At 46.2% G+C, this 23918-nt stretch overlaps 1 protein-coding gene across 4 annotated transcripts in view; it reads left to right on the top strand.

Moving 5' to 3' along the window:
- nfic (nuclear factor I C) overlaps nucleotides 1-23918 on the top strand; it is a 62599-nt gene that overhangs the window by 30520 nt on the left and 8161 nt on the right. For all 4 annotated transcript variants that reach the window (XM_062960114.1, XM_062960113.1, XM_062960112.1 and 1 more), the window contains 8 exons: nucleotides 7565-7639; nucleotides 7849-7923; nucleotides 8110-8233; nucleotides 10656-10780; nucleotides 13226-13354; nucleotides 15697-15881; nucleotides 19022-19166; nucleotides 20612-20694. In XM_062960114.1, the coding sequence (XP_062816184.1) occupies nucleotides 7565-7639; nucleotides 7849-7923; nucleotides 8110-8233; nucleotides 10656-10780; nucleotides 13226-13354; nucleotides 15697-15881; nucleotides 19022-19166; nucleotides 20612-20694 (941 nt within the window). The remainder of the gene's footprint in view (nucleotides 1-7564; nucleotides 7640-7848; nucleotides 7924-8109; nucleotides 8234-10655; nucleotides 10781-13225; nucleotides 13355-15696; nucleotides 15882-19021; nucleotides 19167-20611; nucleotides 20695-23918) is intronic.

The raw sequence follows: 23918 nt of genomic DNA, 5'->3' as shown, positions 1-23918 counted from the left end.
CCTATGTATGTGTTTCGTTTTCTTCCTGCCTGAGAGGAGCAGTGAGTCTTAGGGTGGAGAGAGATGCCTTGGGCGCGAAGGCATCCGTTGACGCCCGGGATGCATAGTTTGGCACGGGGACAGCGTGGTACGGCCAGAGGGAGAGAAATCCGGGCTTTACACCTCCGGCGAAAGGAAGCCGGGCCTTTCCTTTCCCTTTCCTGTGCCCATAGTTTTGAAAAATGCCTTCTCGGCCTCTCGTCCCTCCTCCTCCTCTTCCCGTTGATGGGAACGAGCGCCCCGCCTGACTTGCTTACGGTAATTCCTCGGGCGAGCTGCCAAAGCACAAACAGCGCTCCCCTGGCCTTGGGCGCAGCTCCCGCCCTGCCTGCCTGCCGCAGGGACACCAAATATTGCCCAATCCCGTTCCAAATTTCGTCCGGAAGAAATACCAACTCGCCATGGGAACATTGGGTGTTGTAGTTAGTACGGCCAGATCCGTACTGTTGAATGAATGCAGTTCGATAACATGGGGTTTGTAGTTTGCACTCTTGGACAAAAAATGGCCCGGGATATTATGAAATTGCAACTCCCGTCACGTGGTGCAATTGGTTATGGGTCGGAGGTTTGAATCCGTTCTTTTCCTCTCCACCTTTTCCCTCTCCAACTCCTAACATTTTCCAGAGAAGTACAATTTTTCGTAATTTTCGCAATGTATTGGATTGTGTTGGTGTGCACAATTTTTCGTAATTTTCACAAAGAATTGTAGAGTGTGCATATATATATGCAAATGAACTTCTCGTCGAGTTTTCCCGTTCCTTCTCTCTCCATGTTTTCCCGGCTCCTAACATTTTCGAGAAAAGCACAATTTTTTGAAATTTCCGCAATGTATCGGATTGTGTTTGTGCACACAATTTTTCATAATTTTCGCAATGTATCTGATTGGGTTTTGTGCACAATTTTTCGTAATTTTCGCAATGTATTGGATTGGGTTTGTGTGCACAATTTTTCGTAATTTTCACAATGTATCGGATTGTGTTTGTGCGCACAATTTTTCGTAATTTTCGTAATGTATCTGATTGGTTTTGTGCACAATTTTTCATAATTTCCACAATGTATCTGATTGGGTTTTGTGCACAATTTTTCGTAATTTTCGCAATGTATTGGATTGGGTTTGTGTGCACAATTTTTCGTAATTTTCGCAATGTATTGGATTGTGTTTGTGTGCAAAATTTTTCATAATTTTCGCAGTGTATCTTAGAGTGTACATATATATACAAATGAACTTCTCGTCTAGCTTTCCCGTTCCTTCTCTCTCCATATTTTCCCTCTCCGACTCTAACATTTTCCAGAAAAGCACAATTTTTTGAAATTTTTGCAATGTATTGGATAGTGTGTGAGTATTGTATTTTCCCGTTCCTTCCCGCTCCGCCTTTCCCTTCTGCCTGGCACTCAAACGCTTTGCGCTCCCATTTTGGAGAGGCTTCGGGAAGGACGGCTCGGTGCCAAGGAGAGCGTGACTTTTGTTCCAAAGTTTAAAAATAAATTCGGGAGGGAGATCGAGAGAGAGAGAGGCGGGCGAGAGCGGGCGAGAGGAGAGAGAGAGAGAGAAACCGCCCCCTTTGCCCTCTTTCCGCCTTGGCACTCCTCCTTGGGTAACCAACGGGTGACCATTTTTTTGTAATTCAAGAAGAAAGAAGTTTTTCCACGCCAGGGAAACAAGTCTTTTCTTTCTTCAAAATGGCTGCCGGCGAACCGCGACGCTGCGCATGCGTTGGGTGCTGTGTTTGTGTGTCAAGTTTGGGGACCGAAAGGAAGGGAAGCCGGAGCCAAAATCCCCGTTCCAAAATAAACACGTGGTGAACTCGGCGTTCTTTCTCGGCCGCCAACTCTTTCCACTCGCTTGTTGTTGTTTTTTTTCTTCCACAAAACTAAAATGATCCCAAGACAGAACTTGGACGAGTCCGAATTCTTTTAATGAGAGAGATATTTCATTCCGATTTCTTGGACTTCAGTATCTTAAAATTGGATACCGTCCAAATTATTTCCATGGGTAAATTTCTTAAAATTGGATATCGTCCAGATTATTTTTGCGGATAGCGAAGGACACGGTCTCTCGATATCCGCGATGTCCCACGAAATAAAAGCGCCGTTGTTGTAGCTCCGTCCAAGTTTTGGTTTGTGTTTTGGATGGAAGAGAAATTGTTTCTCTCTCGTCTCGCCAGATCCGTCCTTTTCTCGCCCGGGTTTCCAAACCTGGCACAAAATGGCCGCGGGGAGGAAACAGCATTGCTGGCAAGTCAAGAAATTGTAGCGTGTGTGTATACATATTGGAGAAGATTGTACAAAATGGCCACTCCGTGATGTCGATCCAGGAGGCGTGGTCTCCGGAAGCATTCAGTCTTTCCAACTGACGACACGCACACATATATTTGGGACGAGTGGAGTCCGTTTTCCGAATTTTGGCATCCGAATGGAAAGAAGGACGAAACGCCACACGCATTTGTGTTTGGGCACAAAACCAACTCCCTCCCGTCCCAAAACAATCCCGATTCTCCTCCACGAAGGCAGGACGGATCGTGGCCCAACAATGTGGCCACGAATCCGGACGCCAAAGCGGAACGGGAGGGCGGTGGTGCCGTGGGGGGCGGAAGAGGAAAAGAGCACGAAAACGGCACGGAATACGGCCGGAGGGAAGGAAATATTTGGCAAGAATAAGGCTTGGCAGAGGCCCAGTCTCCGAGTCTGAGCGTAGAGCCAGATTACCAGGACGGGTTTGGAGAGCCCTGTCGAGCCGAGCGGAGTCTGAGTGCCGTTTGGAGGCCATTTTAACTGCCGTGGCTCAAAGCGGTGGAGTCCTGGGAGTCTCTTGACAAGGCCTTTACAAAGCCCCCACGACCAACACAAAATACTGGAGGGCTTTGGAGGGAATTCCCCTTGACTTGGGGGAGTTGTAGTTCACCCACACCCAGAGAGCACTGTGATTTCCCAGATGACAATGCACACATGCCCAATACGCCCAAATTTAAGTAGGGGTTTGGGAGGGATAGACCACGATTTCTGGGAGTCGTAGTTCGCCTGCAACCAGGGAAACTGTGAATGCTACTGATGATGGACCGGGACCAAACTTGGCACAGAGAAGCCCAACTGAACATGGGGGTTCTGTTTACCAAGTTTGGTCCAGGTCTATCATTCGTAGGGGCAGAATAATAGCAGAAACAGTGTTGCTGTGGGTTTTTTGGACTGTATGGCTATGTTTCACCTGCATCTGTGGCAGGCATTCTCAGAGGAACGTCGGGAGAGAATACTCCCGGAACATGGCCATACAGCCCGAAAAACCCACAGCAGCCCAGTGTGGTAGAGATTTCATAATTGAGATTACTCTTTTCCTACTACTACTACTGTAGATTGGAAGAGAGCAAGAGTTGAGACAAATGGGCACAGATAACACCACATTCCGGCGTCCGGATTCATGGTCCAGTGCTCGTGTGCTTTTAGGTGGGCTAAGAGAACCAACAAGGGCTTCCGCAGGCCCACAAGTTAGGCCCCACTTTCCCCGACTCCACATTAGTCTTGGTGGTGGGGCAGGGTGCCCAGGGATGTGTGACGTCCGGCCAAGGACTGCTGCAGGTCCAGGTCTGTCATTCGTGGGGGTCACAGTGGCCTGTGGAAGAGGATCATGGGGGTCAGTGTGCCAAGTTTGGTTCAAGTCTCAAGTCAGAGGTTCGAGTCCAGGAGCAGGGTTCTGTATGGCAAGTTTGGTCCAGGCCTGTCATTCGTGGGGGTCCCAGTGGCCTGTGGAAGAGGGTTGTGGGGGTTCTGTGTGCCAAGTTTGGTCTAGGTCTCAAGTCGGAGGTTCGAGTCCGGGGACAGGGTTCTGTGTGCCAAGTCTGATCCAGGTCTGTCATTCGTGGGGGGTCGCAGTGGCCTGTGGATGTGGATCTGGGGGGTTCTGTGTGCCAAGTTTGGTCCAGGTCTCAAGTCGGAAGTTCGAGTCCAGGAGCAGGGTTCTGTGTGGCAAGTCTGATCCTGGTCTGTCATTCATGGGGGTCACAGTGGCCTGTGGATGTGGATCTGGGGGTTCTGTGTGCCAAGTGTTGTCAGGTCTGTCATTTGTGGGGGTCACAGTGGCTTGTGGATCTGGGGGTCCTGTGTGCCAAGTTTGGTCCAGGTCTCAAGTCGGAGGTTCGAGTCCAGGAGCAGGGTTCTGTGTGCCAAGTCTGATCCTGGTCTGTCATTCATGGGGGTCACAGTGGCCTGTGGACGTGGGTCTTGGGAGTTCTGTATGCCAAGTTTGATCCAGGTCTCAAGTCGGAGGTTCGAGTCCAGGGACAGGGTTCTGTGTGCCAAGTCTGATCCAGGTCCGTCATTCGTGGGGGTCCCAGTGGCCTGTGGAAGAGGATCATGGGGGTCCAGTGTGTCAGGTTTGGTCCAGGTCTCAAGTCGGAAGTTCGAGTCCAGGAGCAGGGTTCTGTGTGGCAAGTCTGATCCTGGTCTGTCATTCATGGGGGTCACAGTGGCCTGTGGATGTGGATCTGGGGATTCTGTGTGCCAAGTGTTGTCAGGTCTGTCATTTGTGGGGGTCACAGTGGCTTGTGGATCTGGGGGTCCTGTGTGCCAAGTTTGGTCCAGGTCTCAAGTCGGAGGTTCGAGTCCAGGAGCAGGGTTCTGTGTGCCAAGTCTGATCCTGGTCTGTCATTCGTGGGGGGTCGCAGTGGCCTGTGGACGTGGGTCTTGGGAGTTCTGTATGCCAAGTTTGATCCAGGTCTCAAGTCGGAGGTTCGAGTCCAGGGACAGGGTTCTGTATGCCAAGTTTGGTCCAGGTCCGTCATTCGTAGGAATCGCAGTGGCCTGTGGTTTTGGGAGTTGTAGTTCTCTCGCATCCCGAAAGCATCCCGGCCTCTCTTTCCTCGACTCCGCATTGGTCTTGGGGGGGGGGGAGGATGCCCAGGGACGTGTGGCGTCCGGCCAAGGGCTGCTGCAGGAGAGGGAGCGAAGACATTGCCGGGGCTGGAGGGCGGGCGGAGGGGGGGAGGCTGGCTCGATCCCGGATGCTTGGTAGGAACCTACAAATGCTGAGCTCAGCGTCTGAGCCGCCTGCCCAAAGAGCCTGATTATTTTTAGATAAGATGGAAAGCGGAGAGCGAACCAAGGAACGAACGAGAGGCGTGAGTTGCCTTCCTGATGAGAACGGCAAAGGCGGAGGAGGGAGAGCAGGACGGGAAGGACTTACTCGCCGGCCTCTCGTGCGGGTTTTTGTCGCTTACGAACAAGTCTACGACAAGCGAGAGTAACCTATGCGCTCGTTCATTTTTACCCCTATTACACAGCCCAACAAGAACAGCAGCAAACTATTATTATTAGACATGTCCAAAAAATCGTTTTGAATTGTATATCGGAATTGTTTCGGATTATTCTCACTTTTTGAGACGCATTCCGAGACATTGTCTCACAGCGCAACCAGCAATGTCATTCGAACCATTGTTGGCCCATTCTCTAATTGTCTCTTAATGTTTAGTTAATTTTTCCCCCCGATTTTTTTAAAAATATATTTTAAAAATATTAAAAAAAAAAAATTTTTTTGTTTCTTCAACCTACCTTGAATAGGAGCTTAGCGCAGCCTAACATGGCTGCCGCTCCCTGGCCAATAGGAAGCTTCCACGATGGATGCAAAGGTGGGGGCTAACGTCCTCTGCGTCCACATGGAAGATGGCCATACAAGCCCGGTGTGTATCGATTGCGCATGCGCGTCCGCCATTTTAGAAACATTTAGAATCATTACGAATTTTCAGAAATATCCGAAATTTTTGGGTGAAAAAATCGGAAATACTTTCTATATCGAAGCGCCAGTGCCCCCTACTTTAGAAACGAGAATTGAAACATTTTTTTCATCGATTGGACATACCTTATTGTTATTATTATTATTATTATTTTATTGTACGACACAGCAAACAAGATATACGTTATTATTACGAACAAACCTACGAGAAGCGAGCCCCTGTCAACGTTAACATACACTTTCTAAACAAACTACTGAGAGTAACCTATGCGCTCGTTCATTTTTACCCCTATTACACAGCCCAACAAGAACAGCAGCAAACTATTATTATTATTATTATTATTATTATTATTATTATTTTATTGTACGACACAGCAAACAAGATAGACATTATTATTATTATTATTACTAGCTGTGCCTGGCCACGTGTTGCTGTGCACAGCTAGTAATAATAATAATAATAATGTCTATCTTGTTTGCTGTGTCGTACAATAAGTGAGGCCTAACTCTGCCTGTCCCCTGGGTGAGTGGGTTGCTAGGAGACCAAGTGGGCGGAGCTTAGCCTTCTTACTGGCAGCAATTGGATAAAAACAATTATTCCTCTTCCTCTAATTAGGACTTTATTTTTCTTTTCTTTTTGTTGTATCAACCTAAAGGCGTGGATGATGGATTGTGTTGTCAATTTTCGAGGTTGTGGGGTGTTTAGTTTTGTTGTTTTGGCGGTCGCCAAGATTCCATCACTCTTTTATATATATAGATTATTATTATTATTACTATTATTGGGTACCTGGCAATGCCCGGGTTATTTGGAAAAGGCATTGTTTGTGTTTGGAAGTTTGGTAATTTGGTGGACTTCAGGGTGCTCTCGGGATACAGGGTGAACTACAACTCCCACACGGGTGGGCCAGTCCCCCCACAAACCCCTCTCGTATGTTCAGTCGGTCCTGGGGGTCCTCTGTGCCAGGTTTGGTCCTGATCCGTCATTGGTGGGGGGTTCAGAGCTCTCTCCGGGTGTACGGTGAACTACAACTCGCACTCAGATGGATCGGTTTCCCCACAAACCTTCTCCGGGTGCAGAGTGAACTACAACTCCCACACGGGTGGGCCAGTCCCCCCACAAACCCCTCTCGTATGTTCAGTCGGTCCTGGGGGTCCTCTGTGCCAGGTTTGGTCCTGATCTGTCATTGTTGGAGGGTTCAGAGTGCTCTCTGGGTACACGGTGAACTACAGCTCCCATTCAGATGGGTCAGTGTCCCCACAACCCCTTCCAGTGTGTTCTGTGGGTCCTGGGGGCTCTGTGTGTCAAGTTTGGTCCGGATCCGTCATTGGTGGGCTTCAGGGCGGGCTCTGGACGCAGAGTGAACTACAACTCCCACATGAGTGGGTCTGTCTCCCCACAAAACTGTGTCTTTTGTACCAACATGATGAGTCAGTTTCCAGTATGTTATGTGGGTCCTGGGGGCTCCGTGTGCCAAGTTTGGTCCGGATCCGTCATTGGTGAAGTTCAGAGCGCTCTCCGGGTGTACGGTGAACTACAACTCCCACTCAGATGGGTCAGTCTCCCAATAAACCCTTCCAATATGTTCTGTTGGTCCTGGGGGTTCTGTGTGCCAAGTTTGGTCCGGATCGGTCATTGGTGGGGGGTTCAGAGTACACTCTGGATTCAGGGTGGACTACAACTCCCATGTGAGCGGGTCGGTCCCGCCCAGAAAAAATGTACCAAAATGAAGGTAAAAATGGGAGTTGTAGCATCAAAAAAAATTGGAAATGTGCACCGAGCTAAACTTTCTCCTTCTTTTTTTTCAGATTCGGATCAAAGCAGCAGTCCGAGGACGGGAATCGGGTCCGACCAAGAGGACAGCAAACCGATCATCATGTTGGGTGAGTATGAGTGGGTACTCGGAACAACAAGGGGGGAACGTGTAGGCGGTCGGCCCCGTGTGACCCCCAGGACCTCAATTAAGGTCTTGGATACTTTTTTCTCTACGTACGAAAAGTGTGCGGAATGTGTCCTGAATTACGAATTTTTCACCATAAGAATTCACCCGACCGGATTCTTCCCGTAATTTTCGGTTTCTTGTCCTTTGCAGACGCGACGGACTTCCAGGAGAATTTTATCACGTCGGGCGTCTTCAGCGTCACGGAGCTCATCCAAGTTTCCCGGAGTGAGTCGGGTTGGGTGGGGTGACCTCAAATCCTAAGAGAAAATACACGAATCTAAAAACGTCTGGACTGTAAGAGCGGGTTGGCCGCGGAAGGGACTGTGCCTCGCAGGATAATGGGTGCTCCGGGTGTTTTCTTGCACTCTCGCTTTCCTGAGGTCCCGTTTTCTCTCCTTCTCTCCGCTGCAGCGCCGGTCGTGACGGGGACGGGGCCAAATTTCTCCTTGGGGGAGTTGCAGGGCCACCTCGCCTACGACCTGAACCCCTCGAGTACGGGGATGAGGCGGACGCTTCCCAGCACTTCCTCCAGCGGGTGAGTATAAATTTGTCAATCGTTTGCGTATGACTCTTTTCCGTCTTCTCTGAGAATCCTCTCACGTTGCCGAGAAAACGGAGTCCCATAAGAGTCCCAAAACTTTGCCAAGAAAACGGGACCCCATAAGTCAGGGATTCCCAGACTTTGCCGAGAAAACGGGACCCCATAAGTCAGAGATTCCCAAACTTGGCAGAGAAAACTCAACCCCGTAAAGTTGGGTATTCCATCATATTGCCGAGAAATCAGAGCCCCGTAAACAGGGCCGGCCCTAGGTAATTTTCAAGCGTAAGCAAACAGTATTTTAGCACCCCCCAAAAAACCAAAGCCTTCGACCACAGAGTGTATTTTTTTCCAGACGATCAAGAAATAATAAATGATGTCCCGGCTGTCTGTCATTCAGGTGGCTCCGCCCCCTTCCCGGCGGAGTGCTTTGAAATGAATAGGCCCCGGCGCCCCTAGCGGGTTTTGCGCCACCCACAGTTGCTTATCCGGCTTATAGCTTCAGCCGCCCCTGCCCGTAAGGTTCCCAAACTTTGCCTGTAATCTAGGGATTCCCAAACTCAACCCCGTAACATTCCCAAGCGTTCTTGTTGTGTGCCTTCGAGTCCGTGTACCAGGCTACCGTTGTGTATCCTGTACATGAACTAGAACCTTGCGTTCATGTTGTATGCCTTCGAGTCCGTGTACCAGGCTACCGTTGTGTATCCGGTATGTTAACTACACCTTCGAGTCCGTGTACCAGGCTACCATTGTGTATCTGGTACGTCAACTAGAACCTTGCATTTGTTTTGTATGCCTTTGAGTCTGTGTACCAGGCTACCATTGTGTATCCGGTATGTTAACTACACCTTCGAGTCCATGTACCAGGCTACCGTTGTGTATCCGGTATGTTAACTACACCTTCGAGTCCATGTATCAGGCTACCATTGTGTATCCGGTATGTTAACTACACCTTCGAGTCCATGTACCAGGCTACCATTGTGTATCCGGTATGTTAACTACACCTTCGAGTCCGTGTACCAGGCTACCATTGTGTATCCGGTATGTTAACTACACCTTCGAGTCCGTGTACCAGGCTACCATTGTGTATCCGGTATGTTAACTACACCTTCGAGTCCGTGTACCAGGCTACCATTGTGTATCCGGTATGTTAACTACACCTTCGAGTCCATGTACCAGGCTACCATTGTGTATCCGGTATGTTAACTACACCTTCGAGTCCGTGTACCAGGCTACCATTGTGTATCCGGTATGTTAACTACACCTTCGAGTCCGTGTACCAGGCTACCATTGTGTATCCGGTATGTTAACTACACCTTCGAGTCCGTGTACCAGGCTACCGTTGTGTATCCAGTATGTTAACTACACCTTCGAGTCCATGTACCAGGCTACCGTTGTGTATCCGGTATGTTAACTACACCTTCGAGTCCATGTATCAGGCTACCATTGTGTATCCGGTATGTTAACTACACCTTCGAGTCCATGTACCAGGCTACCATTGTGTATCCGGTATGTTAACTACACCTTCGAGTCCGTGTACCAGGCTACCATTGTGTATCCGGTATGTTAACTACACCTTCGAGTCCGTGTACCAGGCTACCATTACATATCCGGTACATGAACTAGAACCTTGCGTTCATTTTGTACGCCTTTTAGTCCGTGTACCAGGCTACTATTGTGTATCCGGTATGACAACTACGCCTTCGAGTCCGTGTACCAGGCTACCATTGTGTATCCGGTATGTTAACTACACCTTCGAGTCCGTGTACCAGGCTACCATTACATATCCAGTACGTGAACTAGAACCTTGCGTTCGTTTTGTATGCCTTTTAGTCCGTGTACCAGGCTACTATTGTGTATCCGGTATGACAACTACGCCTTCAAGTCTATGTACCAGGCTACCATTGTGTATCCGGTATGTCAACTAGAACCTTGCGTTCATTTTGTACGCCTTCAAGTCTGTGTACCAGGCTACCATTGCATATCCAGTACGTCAACTAGAACCTTGTGTTCATTTTGTACACCTTCGAGTCCGTGTACCAGGCTACCATTATGTATCCGGTACGTCAACTAGAAGCTTGTGTTCATTTTGTACGCCTTCTAGTCCGTGTACCAGGCTACCATTATGTATCCGGTACGTCAACTAGAAGCTTGTGTTCATTTTGTACGCCTTCTAGTCCGTGTACCAGGCTACCATTGCATATCCGGTACGTGAACTAGAACCTTGTGTTCATGTTGTACGCCTTTGAGTCCACATACCAGGCTACTGTTACGTATCCAGTACATCAACTTGGACCTTGCGTTCGATTACGAATCGGGTGGAAACAATTTTTCCGCAGTCCGTGGTTTTTGTATGAATACGGCACTCCCGGATTCTGATTGGCGTTGACCCCTGCTTTCGGTTTCTTCCTGCCGCTAGGAGCAAACGGCATAAGTCGGGGTCCATGGAGGACGACTTGGACGCTAGCCCCGGGGGAGAATACTATGCATCGCCCAGCTCCCCCACGAGTAGCAGCCGCAACTGGACAGAAGACATGGAAGGGGGTAAGCGAGCGAGAGGAAGGATCAGGGTTTCTGGATTATCGAGTTTCCGGGTTACCGGTTTTCCGGGTTTCCGGGTTTCCGAGTCTCCAGTTGGGGTGTGTGACATGACAGAAATCCGTCCTGTTTTCGTTCTGATTTCTTTTCAAATTTTATTTGCTTTCCGCTCTGCTTTTGAAAGATTCCGGAGATTAGGGGAGTTGTTCATATTCGTAATTCGGGATCCGGAGTTTTGTTTCCGTTTCCGGAAGATTCTCCCCGAAATCGGAACGGATTTCCACCATTTTCCACCCTACTTTCCAGGCTTCTGGGCTTCCGGGAGTATAGAAATCTATATTGCTACTTTATTATTTGGAAGAGCACTGCAACTACATTGTAGGGATGTGCATAAGATTCTGCTTTCATTCTGTTTTCGTTCTGTTTTCATTCTGTTTTCGTTCCGTTTTCGTTCCGTTTTTGTTCTGTTTTCGTTCCATTTTCGTTCCGTTTTTGTTCTGTTTTTGTTCTGTTTTTGTTCTGTTTTCGTTCCTTTTTTGTTCCGTTTTCGTTCCGTTTTCGTTCCGTTTTCATTCTGTTTTCATTCTGTTTTTGTTCCTTTTTTGGTCTGTTTTTGTTCCTTTTTCATTCCATTTTTGTTCTGTTTTCATTCCGTTTTCATTCCTTTTTCATTCCGTTTTCGTTCTGTTTCCGTTGTTTTCGGGAAGATTCTTGGAGATTCGGAGTGGGGCCATTCGGATACACAATGTGTTGATCCGAAGTTCTATTTTGGTAAGAATCTTCCCAAAAACAGAACTGGGGGGCACTTGAAGTTTGAAATGAAAACAGGACGGAAACAGAACGGAGGATTTTTGCCGTTTCGCCCCCGAGAGGTCGAGCCACCCCTCCCCGAGCGCAGACAGGGATTCGGCCGCTTTGCGAGAAGCGGTTTAGTTCAATCCTTGTACTGGATGTTCTGCAAAATCCTTCTAAATGAGCGTCTGAGAACGAACTAAACCCTTTAGTGGCGCGGCCTCCTCAACCGAGTGGCCCAGATAAGCGGAGAGGGTGGCCGGGAGGGGATTAACTCTTATCGTCCCAGCCCTTTCCTTCCTTCCGTCCTTCCCTCGTTCTCTCGTTCTGTCTTTCCCTCCCTCTTTCCTGTCTCTCTCCTTTTCCTCCTCCCTCATTCATTTTGGTGATAGAAAGGATAATAAAAAATTGGATGGAGTCGAGATAAAGGAGGAATACTTTTTTTTAGAACGTCTATGATATAAAAAGATGTGACAATGGGCTAAAGGAAGATGAACGAAAGTCAATATTATCTTACTTATACTGTATTGTATTATTATATTATTATTTTATATTATTATATTCTTTAATAATATATATTTTATTCTTTTATTATACTTTATTATTATATATCATTATATTTTTTGTTTTATTATGTTTTTATTTTATTTTATATCCTTTTATGTTATTCTAATATTTTATTATATTTTATAATAATATATATTGCATTTCCTTCATTATTCTTTATTATTATATATTATTAAATAGTTTTATTTTGTTATTATTTTAATATTTTATCATATTATTATGTTATCATTTTGTTATTTTTTTATTTTGTGTAATTTTAATATTCTTTTAATATTTTATAAGCATATTATATAATATTCTTTTACTCTGTTATACTTTATTATATGTTATTATTTTATCATTATTTTAATATTTTATTATTATTTTAATATTATTTTAGTATTTTAAATACATATTATTATTATTATTATTATTATTATTATTATTATTATTGATGTGCCCAGCTTTGAGCCAAAAGGAGAAAACGTGGATAAGTGATGCCTGGATAAGTGAGACTACTGTATTTCTTCTTTTTCAATTTTGTTTCTTTTTCTCGCTCTTTTATTCATTTTTTGTTATTTTCCATTTATATTTATATTTATTTTTTTTCACTTTTTCTTCTTCACTTCACTTTATTTCTTAATTAGTCGCTCTCCACCCGAGTGATCCGAGTGACTTACAATTTAAAATATCAATTTAATTTTTTTTATCCTTATCATTTTCTTTTTGTGTTTTTTCCCCCTTTTTTTTCTTCTCGTTTTCTTTTTAGAGTAGGTGGGTTTGAGGTGGAAACCGGCCCTATATTTTCTCTTCTCTTTCCTTTCTCTAAAATTTTGTTCTCACTCTTTGAAAAGCTCAATAAAAATTATATATAAAAATAAGGGAAATTGTTAAAAACTGCCTTTTCCGGTATCGCAAGAGTCATGAAAAATTTTGTAGTTCGGGACTCGTTCTGCACAAAATTCACATATAATAATTTTTGTGTGCAGAAAATACTCTTTTTGCGAAACGAGAGGTCTCTTGTAGGAACACCCAGGAAAGTGGGTGGAGAATGTTGTTGTCCAGGTCCTTAGTTGCCGTGGTCATCTTCCTCTTCCTCCGACTCTCCTCCAGGTATCTCCCCGACCGTGAAAAAGACAGAAATGGACAAATCTCCCTTCAACAGCCCGTCCCCGCAGGACACGTCCCCTCGGCTCAGCAGCTTCACTCAGCATCACCGTCCGGTCATTGCTGTCCACAGCGGTATGTCCACTGTGTCCGGGAACAAATTCCGTTCCATTTGATGAATGAGTTTGGAGATTCCCGAGACTCGTTCGTTACTGTGTCCCCCAAGAGTATGTGCCATTTTAGTTGTTGAAATGGGAGGAAGCCATGGGACTCTATCACACTGCACCGTTATACCACTACTAGCTGTGCCCGGCCATGCGTTGCTGTGGCTAGGACTTTATTTTTCTTTTCTTTTTGTTGTATGAACATAGAGGCATGGATGAGAGGTTGTGCTGTCAATTTTTGAGGTTGTGGGGCGTTTAGTTTAGTTGTTTTGTCCGGTGCCGTGATTCCATTACCCTTTTATATATATAGATGTGCCCGGCCACGTGTTGCTGTGTCTAGGACTTTATTTTTCTTTTCTTTTTGTTGTATGAACGTAGAGGCGTGGATGAGAGGTTGTGCTGTCAATTTTCAAGGTTGTGGGGCGTTTAGTTTAGTTGTTTTGTCCGGTGCCGTGATTCCATTACCCTTTTATATATATAGATTATTCCGCACCTATACCGCTATTATTCTGCCCCATATACCACTATTATTCCACACCTATATTGCTATTAATCCGCACCTATACCTCTATATTCTGCACCTATACTGCTATTATTTTCACTTATACCGCTATTATTTCTCACCTATACTGTTATTATTCCTTACCTGTACCACTATTATTCCACACCTATATCGCTGTTATTCCATACCGTTATGCCCCTATTATTCCACCCCTATACTGCTATTCTTCTACTGTTATACCGCTATTATTCCACCCCATACTACTATTATCTTACACAGTTATACCACTATGATTCTGCCCTATACTGCTATTATTCCTTATCTATATCACTATTATTCCAACCGTATACTGCTATTATTCCACCCTGTTGTACCACTATTATTCCTCATCTATATCGTTATTATTCCTGACTTATACCGCTATTATTCCTCATTTATATCGTTATTATTCCTGACTTATACCGCTATTATTCCTCATCTATATCGTTATTATTCCTGACTTATACCGCTATTATTCGTCATCTATATCGTTATTATTCCTGACTTATACCGCTATTATTCCTCATTTATATCGTTATTATTCCTGACTTATACCGCTATTATTCCTCACCTATATCGTTATTATTCCTGACTTATACCGCTATTATTCCTCATCTATATCGTTATTATTCCTGACTTATACCGCTATTATTCGTCATCTATATCGTTATTATTCCTGACTTATACCGCTATTATTCCTCACCTATATCGTTATTATTCCTGACTTATACCGCTATTATTCCTCACCTATATCGTTATTATTCCTGACTTATACCGCTATTATTCCTCACCTATATCGTTATTATTCCTGACTTATACCGCTATTATTCCTCACCTATATCGTTATTATTCCTGACTTATACCGCTATTATTCCTCACCTATATCGTTATTATTCCTGACTTATACCGCTATTATTCCTCACCTATATCGTTATTATTCCTGACTTATACCGCTATTATTCCTCACCTATATCGTTATTATTCCTGACTTATACCGCTATTATTCCTCATCTATATCGTTATTATTCCTGACTTATACCGCTATTATTCCTCATCTATATCGTTATTATTCCTGACTTATAACGCTATTATTCCTCACCTGTATTGTTATTATTCCTGACTTATAACGCTATTATTCCTCACCTATATCGTTATTATTCCTGACTTATAACGCTATTATTCCTCACCTGTATTGTTATTATTCCTGACTTATAACGCTATTATTCCTCACCTATATCGTTATTATTCCTGACTTATAACGCTATTATTCCTCACCTATATCGTTATTATTCCTGACTTATACCACTATTATTCCTTATCTATATTGTTATTATTCCGCTTCGATACCGCTATTATTCCACACTGTTATACCACTATTATTCCACCCCATACAACTATTATTTCACCCCATACCACGGTTATTCCACACCGTTATACCGCTATTATTCAGCACCTTTATACCGCTTTTATTCCTCGCCGTTATACTGCTATTATTCCGCTTTAGCTGCCGTAGCGACAACCTATAGAGTACTGGAATTTTGGGGATTAAGGATGGTCAATTCTTGAAAATAACACACCCCAGAACCCTATAGAATGCCCCCCTGGTAGTTAAACTGGAACTATAGCACTATAACGGTGTAGTGTGATTGAACATACCGTCAGAACCGCCTATACTAAAGCATTGAGGTTTGGGAATGAGTGGAGGAATGGCCGGACACTGGGGTCCAAGGGGTTCTCTTCGCCTGACCCGGTGCTCTCTCGCCCCCTTGTAGGTATCGCCCGAAGCCCCCACCCTTCCTCCGCGCTGCACTTTCCCACCACCTCCATCCTCCCCCAGACGGCCTCCGCCTACTTCCCGCACACAGCCATACGGTACCCGCCGCATCTGAACCCCCAGGACCCCCTGAAAGACCTCGTCTCGTTGGCCTGTGACCCGTCCAATCAACAGCCGGGACCGGTAAGGAAGCCTTAATGCTTATGCATGCTATTCACACTTGCTTTGAGCCGACAAGGGTTCTTTTTCCCACCATGGACATTATACACTCCACTTGCCTCACTCCCAATAGAACTTCCGAAGATGTCATCCACATATGCAAGCGGAACGCCAGGAAAACTCACAGCAACCCATTATCTCAGTGTCTGACCTCCTTGGAGGCTGGATTCAAAGCCCAGGCGGATTCACTGTGTCCAGGTATGGACACGAACCCAGTTGTCTCACTCCCAAGAGAACTTCGGAATATGCCAGCCACATATGCAGGCAAAACATTAGGAAAACTCACAGCAATTCATTATCTCAGTGTCCGACCTCCTTGGAGGCTGGATTCAAAGCCCAGGCGGATTCACCATGTCCTAGGTATGGACACGAACCCAGTTGTCTCACTTCCACCAGAACTTTGGAAGATGTCATCCACAGATGCAGGTGAAACGCCAGGAAAACTCACATCAGCCCATTATCTCAGTGTCCGACCTCCTTGGAGGTTGGATTAAAAGCCAGAGTGGATTCACCGTGTGCCAGGTATGGACACGAACCCAATTGTCTCACTCCCAAGAGAACCTCTAGAGATGCCATCCACAGATGCAGGTGAAACGCCAGGAAAACTCACAGAAACCCATTATCTCAATGCCTGATTGGAATAAAAGCCAGGGCAGATCCACTATGTCCCAGGTATGGACACGAACCCAGTGGTCTCACTCCCAAGAGAACTTCGGAATATGCCAGCCACATATGCAGGCAAAACATTAGGAAAACTCACAGCAATTCATTATCTCAGTGTCCGACCTCCTTGGAGGCTGGATTCAAAGCCCAGGCGGATTCACCATGTCCTAGGTATAGACACGAACCCAGTTGTCTCACTTCCACCAGAACTTTGGAAGATGTCATCCACAGATGCAGGTGAAACGCCAGGAAAACTCACATCAGCCCATTATCTCAGTGTCCGACCTCCTTGGAGGTTGGATTAAAAGCCAGAGTGGATTCACCGTGTGCCAGGTATGGACACGAACCCAATTGTCTCACTCCCAAGAGAACCTCTAGAGATGCCATCCACAGATGCAGGTGAAACGCCAGGAAAACTCACAGAAACCCATTATCTCAATGCCTGATTGGAATAAAAGCCAGGGCAGATCCACTATGTCCCAGGTATGGACACGAACCCAGTGGTCTCACTCCCAAGAGAACTTCGGAATATGCCAGCCACATATGCAGGCGAAGCATTAGGAAAACTCACAGCAATTCATTATCTCAGTGTCCGACCTCCTTGGAGGCTGGATTCAAAGCCCAGGCGGATTCACCATGTCCTAGGTATGGACACGAACCCAGTTGTCTCACTTCCACCAAAACTTTGGAAGATGTCATCCACAGATGCAGGTGAAACGCCAGGAAAACTCACATCAGCCCATTATCTCAGTGTCCGACCTCCTTGGAGGTCGGATTAAAAGCCAGAGTGGATTCACCGTGTGCCAGGTATGGACACGAACCCAATTGTCTCACTCCCAAGAGAACTTCAGAATATGCCAGCCACATATGCAGGCGAAACATTAGGAAAACTCACAGCAATTCATTATCTGTGTCCGACCTCCTTGGAGGTTGGATTAAAACCCAGGACAGATTCAATGTGTCCCAGGTATGGACACGAACCCAGTTGCCTCACTCCCAAGAGAACTTCGGAATATGCCATCCACATATGCAGGTGAAACGTTAGGAAAACCCAGTATGGAAACGAATTGAGTTTTGCCGAATCTGCAGAGCTGAGGTTGGATAAGAGTGCAAGCGAAGCAACCACGAGTGGCCGCCGGGAGCCTTCGGACTGCTTTGATCCCCGGCCGTGGTTGCCCCCCCCCCGGGCGCCTCCTCATCGACCCTCGCTCCACGTGGTCAGAACCACGCTGCGAACACGGGTTGTGTGTTTGATGCACAGCTTGCCCCACCGCTCCCCTTCCTGGCGGGGGTTCCCATCAAAGGCTTCCTCTGATCTGATGCTCCGTGATCCCGTTTCTTGCTCGTAATATTCCGAATCCAGAATCTTGTTTTTGCGCCTTTGGAGTTGTGCACGTCTTCGGTAATAGTTTGGCAACTGAAGTTCTGAGCTGGGGATACAATACAATAACAGTAATAGTAATAATAATAATAATTGGGGTGATTCCTTTGACAATACAACAACAACAACAATGAAAGTAATAATTGGGGTGATTCCTTTGACAATAAAATAATAATAATAGTAATAATAATAATAATAATAATAATATAGAAAAGCCATGAACTGCACATTCGGACTGTTGTGCAATGATCCGAGTCTCTCCGGATGCCCGTCCGGACAATGATCTGGGTCACTCCGGATACCCGTCCGGACAATGATCCGAGTCTCTCTGGATGTCCATCTGGACAATGATCTGGGTCTCTCCGGATGCCCGTCCGGACAATGATCTGGGTCACTCCGGATGTCCATCTGGACAATGATCCAAGTCTCTCCGGATGCCCGTCCGGACAATGATCTGGGTCACTCCGGATGTCCATCTGGACAATGATCCGAGTCTCTCCGGATGCCCGTCCGGACAATGATCTGGGTCACTCCGGATACCTGTCCGGACAATGATCCGAGTCTCTCCGGATGTCCATCTGGACAATGATCTGGGTCTCTCCGGATGCCCGTCCGGACAATGATCTGGGTCACTCCGGATGCCTGTCCGGACAATGATCTGGGTCACTCCGGATGTCCATCTGGACAATGATCCGAGTCTCTCCTGATGCCCGTCCGGACAATGATCTGGGTCACTCCGGATGCCCGTCCGGACAATGATCCGAGTCTCTCCGGATGTCCATCTGGACAATGATCTGGGTCACTCCGGATACCCGTCCGGACAATGTTTACGGACCGCCGGTGTGTATCAACGGAGCCCAATAACACTGGGAGTTGTTTGGCGAGCCCCCTGGTCTTGAGCAAAGCTTGCAGAACCCATAGAGCAACCTCTTTTCATTGGAGCGTTGACTTGGATCATTGTTCCGATCGGAGTATTCTCGCCAGGCACGGACCCCGGAACTGGGCTGTCGGGTCTCCTCCGCGGGTCGTGCTGACGTCTTGCTCTGCCTTGTCTTTCTAGCTCAACGGAGGCGGCCAAGTGAAGGTCCCCGGGCACTACCTTTCCACCCAGATGTTGGCGCCGCCGCCCCGCTTGGCCATCTCGCCCGACGCCAAATCCGCCACCACGACCTCCGAGGGAGGGACCACCTCGCCCACCTCTCCCAGTAAGCACGACGGCCCCGCCCAGCCATGGATATATGTATATATAAGCTATCTTGTTGAATCTTAACGTTGGAGAAGACCCCAAGGGCTCTCTAGTTCAAGTCCCTTCTGACAGGAAAGGAAGACACCATCCGATCCCTCCCGACAGAGGGCCATCCAGCTACAGATATGATAGATAATGATTGAGATATATAGAATACTAGCTTGGGGACCCGGCGGTGCCCGGGTGGGCATCGCAGTGGCCTCCGGGAGTCGTAGCAATTGAAAGTACTACAAATCCCATCACCAATGGGCCATCATCCCGCCAACGGCACCAGGCCGTAAAGTGCATCATGGGGGTTAAGCGTGCCAAGTTTGGTCCATGTCAGTGATTCCTGGCGGTCACAGTGGCCTGTGAAAGTGGCGGCCAATCAGAAAGCTGCCACATACAAACATTCACTTTTAAAATATAGAATATATATATATATATATATATATATATATAGTATCTTGTAGAATCTTAGATTTGGGGGAAGTGACCCCACAAGGGTTCTTCTGCCAGGAAATGAAGACACCACCCGATCCCTCCTGACAGAGGGTCATCCAGCCATAGATATTATATATATGTATATGTATGTGTGTATATATATATATATATATATATGGCATGTCCGATCAATGAAAAAAATGTTTCAATTCTCGTTTCTAAAGTAGGGGGCGCTGGCGCTTCGATATAGAAAGTATTTCCGATTTTTTCACCCAAAAATTTCGGATATTTCCGAAAATTTGTAATGATTCTAACTGTTTCTAAAATGGCGGACGCGCATGCGCAATCGCTACGCACCGGGCTTGTATGGCAATCTTCCATGTGGACGCAGAGGACGTTAGCCCCCACCTTTGCGTCCATCGTGGAAGCTTCTGATTGGCCGGGGAGCGGCAGCCATGTTAGGCTGCGCTAAGCTCCCATGCAAGGTAGGTTGCAGAAACAAAAAAAATTTTAAAATATTTTTTAAAATATATTTTAAAAATTTTTGGGGGGGGGGGAATTAACAAAACATTAAGAGACAATTAGAGAATGGGCCAACAATGGTTCGCATGACATTGCTGGTTGCGCTGTGAGACAATGTCTTGGAATGCGTATTAAAAAGCGAGAACAATCGGAAATAATTCCGATATACGATTCAAAACGATTTTTTGGACATGTCTAATATATATATATATATATTGTTATCTCCTTGAATCTTAGAGTCGGATCAGACCCCAAGGGCTGTCCAGTCCAACCCCCTGTAATACAGCAAGACAACATTCAAGCCCTCAAGACAGAGGGCCACCCAGCCCTGGAGATGATAGACACGACTGAGATAGATAGATATGATAGAGAAATAAGCAAAAGAAGGAAAGTGGTGATATTTTTCTTTCCGTTTATGGTATTTTTCTTTTTCTTTCTTTCTTTTCTTCTCCACCCCAGCCTACTCCGCCCCAGGCACCCCCCCTGCAAACCGCTTCGTGGGACTCGGACCACGGGATCCGGGCAGCATCTATCAGGCACAGGTGAGTGAGTCCTTGGGCCGGACCCAGAAACCAATGTATTCCCTGGAGGCCAGATGGCCATCTGTCGGGAGGGTTCGTATAATTATTATTATTATTATTATTACCCTGCCACCATCTCCTACTATGGGTGAATGGGGTTGGACTGGGTGGCCTTTGAGGGTCCTTCCCGACTCTAGGACTGGAAGTATCCCTTATAGCGAAGGGGGTCACTTCTGACTCTAGGACTCAATTTCTTCTCTTAGAACCAAAGGGGGTCACTTCTGACTCTAGGACTCAGTGTCTTCGCTTAGGACCAAAGGGGGTCACTTCTGACTCTAGGACTCAGTGTCTTCCCTTAGAATCAAAGGGGGTCACTTCTGACTCTAGGACTCAATGTCTTCGCTTAGGACCAAAGGGGGTCACTTCCGACTCTAGGACTCAGTGTCTTCGCTTAGGACCAAAGGGGGTCACTTCTGACTCTAGGACTCAGTGTCTTCGCTTAGGACCAAAGGGGGTCACTTCTGACTCTAGGACTCAGTGTCTTCGCTTAGGACCAAAGGGGGTCACTTCTGACTCTAGGACTCAATTTCTTCTTTTAGAACCAAAGGGGGTCACTTCCGACTCTAGGACTCAGTGTCTTTGCTTAGGACCAAAGGGGGTCACTTCTGACTCTAGGACTCAGTGTCTTCGCTTAGGACCAAAGGGGGTCACTTCTGACTCTAGGACTCAATTTCTTCTTTTAGAACCAAAGGGGGTCACTTCCGACTCTAGGACTCAGTGTCTTTGCTTAGGACCAAAGGGGGTCACTTCTGACTCTAGGACTCAGTGTCTTCGCTTAGGACCAAAGGGGGTCACTTCTGACTCTAGGACTCAGTGTCTTCTTTTAGAACCAAAGGGGGTCACTTCTGACTCTAGGACTCAGTGTCTTCGCTTAGGACCAAAGGGGGTCACTTCTGACTCTAGGACTCAGTGTCTTCGCTTAGGACCAAAGGGGGTCACTTCTGACTCTAGGACTCAATGTCTTCGCTTAGGACCAAAGGGGGTCACTTCTGACTCTAGGACTCAGTGTCTTCTTTTAGAACCAAAGGGGGTCACTTCTGACTCTAGGACTCAATGTTTTCCCTTAGAATCAAAGGGGGTCACTTCCGACTCTAGGACTCAATGTCTTCGCTTAGGACCAAAGGGGGTCACTTCTGACTCTAGGACTCAGTGTCTTCGCTTAGGACCAAAGGGGGTCACTTCTGACTCTAGGACTCAATTTCTTCTTTTAGAACCAAAGGGGGTCACTTCTGACTCTAGGACTCAGTGTCTTCTTTTAGAACCAAAGGGGGTCACTTCTGACTCTAGGACTCAATGTTTTCCCTTAGAATCAAAGGGGGTCACTTCCGACTCTAGGACTCAATGTCTTCGCTTAGGACCAAAGGGGGTCACTTCTGACTCTAGGACTCAATTTCTTCTTTTAGAACCAAAGGGGGTCACTTCCGACTCTAGGACTCAGTGTCTTCGCTTAGGACCAAAGGGGGTCACTTCTGACTCTAGGACTCAATTTCTTCTTTTAGAACCAAAGGGGGTCACTTCCGACTCTAGGACTCAGTGTCTTTGCTTAGGACCAAAGGGGGTCACTTCTGACTCTAGGACTCAATTTCTTCTTTTAGGACCAAAGGGGGTCACTTCTGACTCTAGGACTCAATTTCTTCTCTTAGAACCAAAGGGGGTCACTTCTGACTCTAGGACTCAATGTCTTCGCTTAGGACCAAAGGGGGTCACTTCTGACTCTAGGACTCAATGTTTTCCCTTAGAATCAAAGGGGGTCACTTCTGATTCTAGGACTTAATTTCTTTTAGAACCAAAGGGGGTCACTTCTGTCTCTAGGACTCATTGTCTTCCCTTAGGACCAAAGGGGGTCACTTCTGTCTCTAGGCTTCCAGGAGGATGGTCCTGGAAGGATGCTCTGGCCGCTACCTCCTCCTCCGTTCTGCGGTCTGCATTTTCAAGAGCGATTGCAGGGAGGGCGGAGGAAAGGGAAGGAGGGATGGATGCAGCGCTGGCTGGCCCAGGTGCCAAGAATGCCGCATGCGGAAGCCTGGCTCCGTGGCGGGCGGCGCGGAAGTGCTGAGTCTGCAACATGCAGGAATTATCGTGCAATCTCCCCCTCCGTCCGTCGGGGTGGCGTGCAGACTGCTAAGCGGGAGGGAGGGGGAGCGGGGCCACCTGCACATAACAAAAGGCAGAACGACGAATAGGGAACCACAGAGGGAGCCCCAAAGGCCATTCGGTCTCACCCCCCAAATACATTAAATAATAATAATAATAATAATAATAATAATAATAATAATAATAATAATAATAGGTGCAAACCCATGAGTCATCCAGCCTTTGCAATAATAATAATAATAAGGAGGAAGAGGAGGAGGAGGAGGAGGAGGAGAAGAATAGCAGCAACCCCAGGGGCCATCCAGCCTTCGCAATAATAATAATAATAATAATAATAATAATAATAATAATAGGAGCAACTACAGGGGCCATCCAGTCTTTGCAATAATAATAATAATAATAATAAGAATAAGAGAGCCTTTGCAATAATAATAGTAGTAATAATAATAATAATAATAGGAGCAACTACAGGGGCCATCCAGCCTTTGCAATAATAATAATAATAAGGAGGAAGAGGAGGAGGAGGAGGAGGAGGAGGAGGAGGAGGAGAATAGCAGCAACCCCAGGTGCCATCCAGCCTTCGCAATAATAATAATAATAATAATAATAATAATAATAATAGGAGCAACTACAGGGGCCATCCAGTCTTTGCAATAATAATAAGAATAATAATAATAAGAAGAATAAGAGAGCCTTTGCAATAATAATAATAGTAATAATAATAATAATAATAGGAGCAACTACAGGGGCCATCCAGCCTTTGCAATAATAATAATAATAGTAATGGGAGGAAATCCAGGGGCCATCCAGTCTTTGCAATAATAATAATAATAATAATAATAATAATAATAATAATAATAATAATGATGGGAGGAAATCGTGGAAGCGTCCATCGTGGAAGCTTCTGATTGGCCGTGGAGCGGCAGCCATGTTAGGCTGCGCTAAGCTCCCATTCAAGGTAGGTTGCAGAAACAATTTTTTAAAAATATTTTTTAAAATATATTTTAAAAATTTTTTGGGGGGGGAAATTAACGAAACATTAAGAGACAATTAGAGAATGGGCCAACAATGGTTCGAATGACATTGCTGGT

The sequence above is a fragment of the Anolis carolinensis genome, unplaced genomic scaffold (assembly GCF_035594765.1).
Source record: "Anolis carolinensis isolate JA03-04 unplaced genomic scaffold, rAnoCar3.1.pri scaffold_7, whole genome shotgun sequence".
Lineage (NCBI taxonomy): Eukaryota > Metazoa > Chordata > Lepidosauria > Squamata > Dactyloidae > Anolis > Anolis carolinensis.
This window is presented reverse-complemented; position numbering and strand designations above follow the sequence as displayed.